This window comes from Oryzias melastigma, linkage group LG13 (genome assembly GCF_002922805.2).
Source record: "Oryzias melastigma strain HK-1 linkage group LG13, ASM292280v2, whole genome shotgun sequence".
Lineage (NCBI taxonomy): Eukaryota > Metazoa > Chordata > Actinopteri > Beloniformes > Adrianichthyidae > Oryzias > Oryzias melastigma.
The window spans coordinates 16,448,413-16,459,897 of record NC_050524.1 but is presented as its reverse complement, the minus strand read 5'-3'; the positions used below and the strand labels follow the sequence as shown (position 1 = coordinate 16,459,897).

General features: G+C 37.3%; 1 protein-coding gene across 1 annotated transcript in view; it reads left to right on the top strand.

The window, feature by feature from the left end:
* Positions 1-488: 488 nt before the first annotated feature.
* The window catches only part of dock10 (dedicator of cytokinesis 10), a 67,153-nt gene continuing 56,156 nt past the window's right edge, over positions 489-11,485 (top strand). Inside the window, exon 1 of the mRNA XM_036214793.1 lies at positions 489-983. Within this exon, the coding sequence (XP_036070686.1) occupies positions 876-983 (108 nt within the window). The 5' untranslated portion in view covers positions 489-875. The remainder of the gene's footprint in view (positions 984-11,485) is intronic.

Here is an 11,485-nt window from a genome sequence, read left to right as displayed (position 1 = left end):
ACACAGCATCTATACCAGGATTCATGCTGTGTCTGTTCTGTGTTTGCAGAACAGCCACAGTTATTCTAAAATGCATAGCTAAATGCTTTGTTGGAAAAGCTGCAGCAATAAAAGGCCTAAAAACTTTTGAAATTTGAAAGCATTAAAAAAAAGTGTTTATTTAAGGATGGAGCATTTATCAGCTTCACCGCTAGGAGTCAGTGTTGCCTTGTTTTAGTTCCTCCTGTCTGTAACTGTAAAACTGCTCCAGCCCTGTTTGGATTGTGACTTGACTACTAATGTTTGAATGACATTTGCGATTTGAGAGGTGGTAGTTTTCATCATTTTTGCATGCGTGACATTTAAAAGAAAAAAAAAAAAGATTTACTTATATTATTTAAGTCAACAGTTACATATTTATTCTCTGTTGCTGAATCACAATTGAATCAAATTATATATGTATAATAAAAACAATTTTATAACCTGTTTTAAAACAGGGGGGGGGGGGGATCTACATATTTATTAGTGCAAAAATGCATTTTTTCAAATAAAATGAATGCCAGAAAAATGTAACCGGAAAATAAATGTTAGCTTCAAAATAAAAGCCTCCCAAAAATGACAGACTGATTTCTTGTTTGTTGGTTAAAAGCGATTTTACATTGAAAGTCATTTCTTTCCTGCTGCTTCTCAAAGAAGCTGACTTGACGTTACCACAGTGAAGGCTGCCGTGCTCCTGGCGGGCGTGAGAGTGTGTGCAGACTCTCGTGCGTATGAGTGTGTGCGTGTGTGTCTGTGTGTGTGCGCGCGCGTCTGTAAACAGTGGCTCATTTTAAGAGCGGGGACCGGGGACTCGCTGCTGCGGTGAATCTGTGCTCAGGAATCGCTCCGATGAGGAGATGGCAGCCGAATCCACCCGGAGATTCACCAAGAACCTGCTGAAACCGGGGAGCGCGGCGGAGATCCGGCAGACAGCCTGCAGCGCAGTCAGACAGTCCGCAGTGACGGTGAGTGGACCTGCGTGGACTGCTTGGAAAAAATGGGTGGAAAACGCATCACCCACCTGTCTGATCAGGTTCCGACCCATCCGAGCTTGCAGAAGACCTGCAGTATTTTTCTTTTTGTCGTTTGCAGACCAGAGTGAGGTTTTGCGATCATCTGGCATTGACATTCATGCTGCATCTCCCCGTGCAGCGGTGAGCGCAGGCACCAGTGCAGCTGTGCGCCTCAGCTCCATTGATCACGCAGTCTGCACGATTCAATCTGACTAAATCTGATGAATCTCACATGCAACTGCACCCCTTACGCAGCTTTATTGGCTAAATTGTGTCCATAAAGGCACCAGGGGAGTTTATTTAAATAGCTGAATGAAATGCAGGGTGTTGGAAGCAGCGGTTTTTCCATCTGTCCACGAGCCGCAAACCAGGTGAAAGGACGGGAAAACATTCAAATACTGACACGAATTCGATCACTGAGCTTGATTTATGGGGGAATTATACCACCGAGCTACTGAGGGTTTGTGAAATGTGAGTGGGGAAAAAATATATGATCCAGTGGGTGTGTCACGCCTTATAGTAAGGGGGCTCTGATTGACAGATAACATTGAGGAAAGAGGGGGGAATCCATAGAGAAATGTGGCACACGGTGACAGCTATCATTACACTGAAGGATACATAATTTATGCTTTGATTATTGTTTTGCATGTTGCTTTTTTGTGCACGAGTCCTTTCTGTAATGGATTTATCTTTTTCCCCCCACAAATAAAGGTCATTGCACTTGTTTTTGTTCATCTGTCAACTCCACATCCTCTTTGCTTTAGTGTTAGTGTGTCAGTGGGGCACTAGAGAAGTGGTTGAATATGAAGAGGGACAGTGTTCAATTGTTCTGCAGAAATAAAATATACTATAATTTATTCATAGGTGTTTGTATTTGGTTTTAAAATAATAATACACCTGGTAGCTAAAATTTCCCATTCCATGACGTGGCTTTCATATATATTCAAACAGTCTGCCGTATTTTTATTGATATTAAAAAGGTGTCGCCTGGTGACGTTGTGAAGCAGTAGAAACCCACAGAACAAGAGGAGGAAGAGGAAGATTCAGGGAATCTATGGCGTGAACATCAGTTATTGAGATGTTACAACCCTGAGTGTAAAGGGAGAGTCTATAAGGGAGCACAGATGCACTAATAAAAGCAACATTAAAGAAATCAGATTTGAAATTTGTCCCACTAAACAAGATTTCCAATTGATTCACAATTTGGTTGCAGTGCTGGAAGGTAAGGCATATAAGAAATGTAATAACAAAGATGAGAATACTTCAAGATAATGTCAATTCTCTTCAGTTTGAAAATAAATTGCTTTACAAGGTGAAATGTTGGCTATATAGATCATCAAGAAAAAAAATCCTCTGGAAATTATAAGATACAAGGAAAATGAGTGACAAAAAAACTAGAAATACACCCGAAAGGCCCTGCAAACAACACAACATTTAATGTAAGACCATAGCCTACCAAAGACTTTTTTGATTAGTACTTAAGATTTAACATGTTCAATATACTTGAACAGAAATATAAAGGCAACACTTTTGTTTTTGCTCCCATTTGTCATGTGATGAACTCAAACACCTGAAACTTTTTCTACAAACACAAAATAACCTTTCCTCTCTTAAACAATGTACACAAATCTGTGATAGTGAGCACTTCTCCTTTGCTGAGATAATCTATCCCACCTCACAGGTGTGCCATATCAAGATGCTGATTATTGCACAGGTGTGCCATAAAGTATCTGGTTTGTATCTGGTGTGGCCACTATTTGCCTCATGCAGTGTATCATCCTCATCAGGGTCTCAATCTGACGCCAGCTTGTTGTTGTAACCTACTTGAGTGGGCAAATGCTCAGATTCAGTTGTGCCTGGCACATTGAAGAAGAGTTCCTTTCAGGGATGAATCCCGGTTAGCACTGTTCAGGGCAAATGATGTCAACTGGGTAAGTGTTTTTCCAACTCCGATGTTGTGGATCAAGTGGTGTTGGGGTTATAGTATGGGCAGGAATATGTTAGAGAACACAGGTCCATTGTATTGATGGCATTTTGAACGCACAGATACCGTGAAGCCCTTTGTTCTGCCACACATCAAAGAACATCACCTCATGTTGCTGCATGATAATGCACTGCTCTTTGTTGCAAGGATCTGTGCACAATTCTTGGAAGCTAAAACCATCACAGTTCTTGCATTGGCCAGTATACTCGGACATGTCACCCACTGAGCATGTTTGGCATGCTCTGGATTGATGCATACTACTATGTCCAAATTCCCTCCCTACTCCCTAACTACTAAAAAACATATAGTGCAGGACTATCTAGCGCCCTGGATGTTAAAAGCAGTTCAGACACAATGCTCACTACAGTCCTTTTTTGTTTTAAATGGCGAACATGATCTCACAGATTTCAAGAAGCAAAAAAAACAAAAAAAAATACAAGCATATGAGAACCTCTGTATTATGATATGTTGATGATTTATTCTTAAAAATACATTTAAATACATTTTTTTTTTTTTTTTGTAAAAATTGTTTAAACGCAATGCAATGTGGTCTATATTTCTCAATCTAGTAGTGAGCATTTATGTACAATGGTTTTACTCAGAGTATTCAGCAACATTTCTAGGACCCCCTGTTTTGGAATTGTGGCTTCGGACAGCACTACAAAATGCCAAACACACTTTATAGTGCACTAAGTACTGAAGGAATTCTGTCATAGCCAGCGCTTTCCAGTTCCTGCCAATATCCAGCCCCTGAATAGGAGTGGACCAGCACTCCACAGGCCACAACTGACAACCTGATTGACTCTATGTGAAGGAGATGTGTTGCACGGCATGAGGAAAGTGGTGGTCACACCATATTCAATCAAATATGACATTTTATTAAAGGAAAGTGTTATATTTTAGAGTAGCCCTTTATTGTGGCCAGTCTAAAGCACACCTGTGCTATAATTATTCTGTCTAATCAGCATCTTGATATGGCACACCTGTGAGGTGAGATGGATTATCTCACCAAAGGAGATTCAGATTCAGAGAGATTTGTGTTCAATATTTGAGAGATTTTGTGTATTTAGAAAATGTTTAGGGTTTTTGAGTTCATCTCATTACAAATGGAGAGTGTAAATAAAACACACTTAATATTCTTCTATTTTACTACTTGAAGCTAGTCTTTACGTTTACAATAAACTGAAAATAGAGATTTTGAACACTGCATAGTTAGGTATTGGTTCATAACCCAAATTGGGTTGATGATTCAAATATATAGTAGTAATGTTGCATATGGATACTTCTTTAGCATTAATGTGTTTTTAAGGATGCAAAAACAGACCAGGACTTTGTTTCTCTAGCATTCGCTCACAAGAGGCTTTAGATTTACATTTTTGGACACTTAACCTGAGGAAATCCAACAACCTTCCAGATACATTTGTTAACCACACATTTATAAATTCTTGGACATCGCTTTCTTTGTGTACTAAAATGGGGTCCATCTAGGTCTTCTTATTACATTCACAGAACATGATTTCCTCCCAGCTGTGTAGGAGTACATACAGCTATGTCCAAAATTGTTTAGTTTAGAAACAAATAGATTTGAGGTTTTGTTTTTGTCAATTTCCAAAACTGTGAAAATCATTACTCTGTTCCACAAATACATCCTGGTTGATTTTAGAAGCTCTCAGAAACATTTAATGAGTTACTTGGTTTGGTGTCATGAAGACTGTCTATTTTTATTTTCAGGGTTTATTATTAATATGTTGTATATTGAAAGTACGGTGCCATAATGAGAAGCAACATTTTCACTGTAAAAAAGTTGCTCTACTCTCTTGGATTATTTTTAATTCCATTAAAATAAGAAGAACCACACTATTCTATTATGATTCATGGGACAATTGGGAGAATGTCATGCAGTCAGATAAGAAGAGTGCTGAGTTGCATCAAAAGAACACCATACCTACTGTGAAGCATGGGGGTGGAAACATCATGTTTTGGGGTTGTTGCTCTGCAAAAGGATCCATGTAAGGCAAAGATCATGTATGGTGAGATTTTAGTCAAAACCTACCTCAACCATCAGAGAGGGCATTGAAGATGAATTGTTTTTGGATCTTCCAGCTAAATACTGATCCCACTTGGGTCATGAAAGAGTGGCTTCATAAGAAGGTCTTGGACCAATCTATCTGGTCTCCAAATCTCAATCCCAGATGGAGTTGAAAATGTGTCGTGAAGCGACAGCTTCAGAGGAGATCTGCATGGAGGAATGGACCAAAATAGCAGCAACAGTGTGTGAAAAATGACAAAGGACATACCCAAAGTTTTTGGGTAAACTTTTGTTATTGACCAAATACTTATCTTTCACCATAATTTGCTAATAAGTTTATTAAACATATGATGATGGGATTTTCTCATTTTGTCTCTTACAGTTGAGGTATTGTATAGAAAATATATACATATATAGGATACAAGAGTTTAACAGAGTGTCCTTTAACCCCTTAATATCTGACTTTGATTTTTTTAAATATATGTATTTGTCTGGATTATTTATATTTCCTAAATTTTATTAATAACCAAATGGTAAAAACTATAATTTTTTTAATTTAATTTGACTATCACTTACTGTTAAAAAAAGCAGCTTTCAGTAGAGGAAAGTGTATACTTTAAGATGTGTTCACGTGGCTGTGTGGTCACAGGCTGAAGTGAAATGGGTAAATAATGTTCATACGCTGTAAGTGTTCATGCTCAGAGGTTTTTGTGAGTGTGATCATGTCCGGTCTGTGTTGGTGAAAGAAAGCGGGTCAGCAGAAACAGGCCCTATGGCATAACGAGCAGTGAAGCGTTAACACACCCCCTCTCACTGACCCTGTCTCTCCTAGTTGCACTTTTATTCATTCATTCAATGTCACCCCTCTCTTCAGTGACTTTTCCACCCCTTCCTCCCTGTCTGACTCTTTCATAAACTGCATGTAATTTTTTTGTCTCCCCTCTGAGGCCTTAAGTCTGCGTAGTGGGGTGGATAGCATTCGTGATACCTCGTAAAACCCCCTTTGTGCGTGCTGGTAATTTATTTATTATTTTTTTTTTTTTTCTGATGAGCAAATCTGCTAAAGCAATCACTGCTGTCAGAGCGGTCAGCCCACCCATCTTTAAATATGCAGAAAACTGGAAGAGTAAATAGATACAGATTGAGGGATACATTCCTTCTGCATCCACTGGGTGCTCTCTTCTGTCCTTTTAGGTTTCTATCTGGCGCTGAGATGCTAAAGTCTGTTTTTTTAGATTTTTTTAAAATCACGCATTTCTACTATTTAGATTCTTGAGAGTTTTAGCCACAGTTCGCAGCAGAAGTGAGCAGCATCATATTGTACACAAGTGTCATTCTTGTTATGACTCCGGCTGCCTCCTGGGAATAACCAAATGTTGTTTCATGCCTTTTTGATGCCAGCTACACCAAGCGCACAGCCAGAGATTGGATGCCAGCACACCCAACTTGGCATAAATGGAGTTTAGAGTTTGTTTGCCCAGTATGGCTGCATAGGCTTGCTTGTGTGCAGTTGGTAGAACTCTTGAAGCCATATGTGAGATCATGCCTACTTATATGATTTCCAGTTTTAGTGCAGTCTCCTCGTCGGCAGATAACTGGGTTGGTCTTGACTTCCTTACTGTCCCTCTGGTTCATCTGGCTTTATTTTGATCACATCCTGACTTTGGTGCTTAGGCCAGATAAACACTGACCAAAAAATACAAAATTAACTGAATTTTGATTGGCAACTTCTAAATTTATCCTGCATGATTACATTTATTTAACACCAATACTGGTTCAAATTTATATCCTAACCTACATTTTGCAAAGGAATACAACAGTGCATACAGATACAGTAACTTTGGGAAAGAGGCGAGTGGTAGCAGCGCTAAAAATGTTGAGCTTTTCTTTGGGAGTGATGAGAACGGATAAGATCAGGAATGAATACATCAGAGGGACAGCTCATGTTAGATGTTTCGGAGATAAATGCAGTGAAGCCAGATTTGATTTGGACACACTGAGAGGAGGGACAGCGATTATGTTGATAAAAGGAAGCTGAGATTGGAGCTATCAGGAGGAGGAGCCATTGGGAAATCCAAACAGAAGGTTCATGGATGTTGTCAAGGAGGACATTAGGGTGGTCGGTGTGGGTGAAGAGGATGCAGAGGATAGGATAAGATGGAGGGTGATGATTCCTTATGGCAACACGTTTTACCTTCTAAAAAGGAACTAAACTCCTCACAAATACTTTAGACTTCTAGTAACTCATTCTCACACATCTTCATACAGTGACAGTGGCAGAGCTGTGTTGCATGGTGCCAGTATTTCCACTAGAAACAATGTGGAACTTCCACAACAACACTTAAACATACAAAAAACGATTTGCTCCTAGCTATCAACTTTAACGAGAACAGTTAAAACTTTCATTAAAAAAAACATTATAAATAAACATTATAAAAATCATGTTCTATCTATCATACAAGCTGTATTATTCCTGCAAAATGCTTTAAAAGAGAATTGGTTTATGAGTTTGAAAATCCATTTTTGATAAATGTGTATTTGACTCAGATTAATATATTTTATTAACTTAAATTTGGTCTTTGACTAAATTATGGGAAAATGCTTATTTTATTTTTCTTAATTTATTTTAAACTTGAGCACATATATACATATATTTACACCCATGCAAAATTAACATTTAAACACTGTATTCTAATTGTTAATACACACATATACATGTCAACACTTTTACAGTCCTTTTTTTTTCTTTTACAAATGCATTATTTTTCCAGCTCAAAAAGTATCTAGAACTTAATTATGATGCGACTGTTGATAACTTATTCATGTTAATATCACTGACACACAAATAACTGATCCAGTGTTCTTGTATTAACATTAATATTCCATAATAATAATACAATGTATATACACACACACACACGGAAGAATTTCAAATTTCCATAACACAAGTCAATTACGACAAGTGATTTAAAAAAAAATCTACACATAAATTGTATGTTTATTTATAGAAAATACTATAATCTAATGCCTCTAATTGAAGCAATCATCCCCACCTATTAGCTACAAATCCCCATGTAAGAGTATAGTTTCTTTACCATTTACTTTTTTAAGACTTTTACAATTTAACCTCAAACCTCTACCACTAATCGTTTTTACAAGTCGGAATTAAATTTATAGTACTAGTTATGGAATTCTTAAAGTTTCAGGTCATACCAATAAACTTCCTTCTTGTTTCTGGACCATAACATTTGTTTAGTCAGAAAATATCTCATGACCTAAATTATTTTTCCATTTACATTAATAAAACTGTACATTTTTTCCTTTTTAAAAAGAAATATCGTCCACTGCTGACATGTACAGTCAAAGAACTGTTCCAGACGTCTGATCCATTCAACTATGTGTAACACAAGCGAGCACAGACTTACTGTATATTTAGCTAAGATATGTGTTAGCCAGTGTGAAGAGTGCATTTGTCGGTGGGGGAGGCCTCGTTCTGTAGACATGTCCCACTGACACGTTGTGGCTGATCTTTGTTTTAAAGGGACATGATGTCAGTCTGAGTTTGCTTTCTTCTAACACATCATGGCGACTGCCTGGAGAGCATTATGCATAATTGCTGAGTTGCCTTTTTGTCAAGCACATGTAGCTGTAAGCCTGTGCCTTTGTGTTGGAGTTTGTGTGTGTTGGGTGTGCATATACCCCAACGAACTGCGAGGGATACAATTCTAAAAAGGCAAACCAAGAATAATCTTGTTTTCAACTACTTAAATCAGTCATACTTGGTTAACTGTGTTTTTGTTTCAATAAGAGTCCAAATTATGTTGATTAACTACAAGCAACTCAAGGAAAGAAACTGGTCAGATTACCAGTAATTACCCGTGTACTGCCAAGGTTTCTGTTTCCTTGGTAACCAAGAAAGGTCAATTAGGGTGGAATTCTAACAGGAAACACTCCTATCTTCCTCTCATTTAGTCTTTTCTTTCCCTGTTTGTCATTCTTCTTCTGACATATGCAAACTTTACATTCTGCAATACTTATTCAGATATTTTTAAAATGACAAGGAGGTTTCTACAAAAGACAAATATTTAGGTTTGCATGTGGTCGCCTCTGACTGCAGTTTAGCAAACAACTAGATTTTGTCTTTTTTATCTTGTTTCTTCACGGAAACATTTCCATTTAGGTGGCAACATGTCTGTATAACTGTAAGCATAATCCTGAAGATAGGATTCTAGTATTTGTATTCCTTCCCATTATTGCAGTGGGGCAAGAAATGGTGAGACAGAGGTAGAAATAGTCTTTGTGAGATTGAAAATTGCTTGTTTAGGAAGCCAGACCAAGAAGCTGGAAGACCCAGAATGACGTAGGATTTTGGGTGGGAACAGGAAGAAAAGAAGGGAGTGGAAAGTTTGTTAATATCTTTATCACCTTTCCTATGGGATTTCTCTGTGGGATCTTTCTATGGTCACATTTTCATAAAGACAGATTTAGAGATTTGTCTTTGTCTGTTTTTTGCAATGACGTTTCAGTCACTTTGTCGGGCAAACATTTACGTTATTGTGACGTGCGTATGTGTGTTTCTAACTTCCCTTGCCACTTGGAAGCTGAAACTTGAGGTTTATGTAGGCTGGTGTGATTCTACCTCATCCAGCATGTCTCTACTCTAATCATGTCAAGTGAAAGAGACTAAAACAGCCTTCCAGAACATAGATAATACAAGATAACACAAAAGGTAAGATCTGCAGTGCAACTATTGAAAAATAAAGGGAACTGTCTCTCATTGGTAATACTAACATAAGCAAGATTATTTCAATTATCTCAAGGTTGTGGAGATATCTGTGCCTCTGCAGTGCACAAATAATCAATATTTACTTCATGTATCATCTGCAACAAAAGAATCCCACACAGTGCTGTGTGCAGGCTTAAAATTTCCACTTAGAGCACATACAATTTTATCAAATTGGAATAATTTCTTCTATTAGCAATAAAATAGTAAATCCTGTCCTCTCCAGTACATTGTCTGAACTATTCATGACAATTTCTATATTCAATATGAGTAACTGTGATGTTTTATTACCTATTTAATAGGTATATATTACCATATTACCTTCATAACTCCTCCAGTCATTACATTTCTAAGTAAATCACTGATGTCTCAATAAGGCAGCAGCTACTCCCAAAGAGTAGAAAATATGCTACCCACCAAAAAAAGGGACAACTAAACAACAGTAAAAGCTTAGCTTTCTATTTTCTTTGGATGGAAATTTGGGACAATCATTTTCCCAAATGATATGTATATATATATATATATATATATATATGTATTAGGCAAGATTAAAATGTCTAAACAAAGTTGGGATTGTAATAGATAATTAAATATTGCATGATAATCAGAAACATCAGATGTACGATTAATTTGTCAGATGGTGAAGGACCCAAAGCCCAGGAGTCTAGGCTTTATGGCAGGAGCAAACACTTTAATAAATAAACACAAAGCATGTCAAAATCATAAATCCGTGGGAGAAGCAAAAAGGTGACAGTGCAAATGACCTGACGAGTATAAACTCAAAACCAGACACAGAAACACAATGAGGATAATTAACATAAATAAAGACATAAGTGGATGATCAACATCTGGATCCTGGTGTGACAGAGGGAACACGCAAAATATGAAAAAAACAAAACCAGAAAATCAAGAAAACAGACAAAATGACATGATCTTCACATATAGAATATGTGTGGATAATAATACACATGTTAAAGTTCAACTCCAATCATGTTTTCATTTGTTGTAAAAATGTTTCAAATCTTTTTTTAAATTATGATTATACAAATCTTTGGCAAAATAAAAAAACATTTTGTTTTCTATAGGACATAGTTTGTGCAGAGCGGCAGGAGTTTATCAGAAATTCACCTCTGAGTTGTGGGCAGGACTGTTAATGCGGAAGTTATCCTCCACTGATATCCCATCATCCCTTTGTTAACACTGTCCTGCAAGCTTACAGCTCCTCACAACCACAACTGGACATTTTCGATGTGACAAAAATGGTTAGCAAGATTGGAGCTATCCAAACATTCAGCTTGCAGCTCGGACGAGAAAAAGAAGAAGTTAATGGATCTATTTGTCTGCAAGTGAATGCATCAAAATGGGGCGGAGCAGGAGACTTTGGCCCCACCCATTTAACTTTTCAAACAGTATTTTTTTCATCTGCTCTTGATTCATTTCAATTCAAACAAAGACATATTCAGAAATGTAGTTTTAATCTAAAATGTTTTTTACATGTCCTACATCACAAAATAAATGCTACAAGAACATGGTAAAAAATACAAAGACAATATTTGCATTTGACTGGGTCTTTAAAAAAGTAAATAAAAGAGCTGTTGCTTGTCCCTTTAGAAAAAAAATGTTTTTGCCAAACTAGACATGGCAACAAGTTTTAAAGG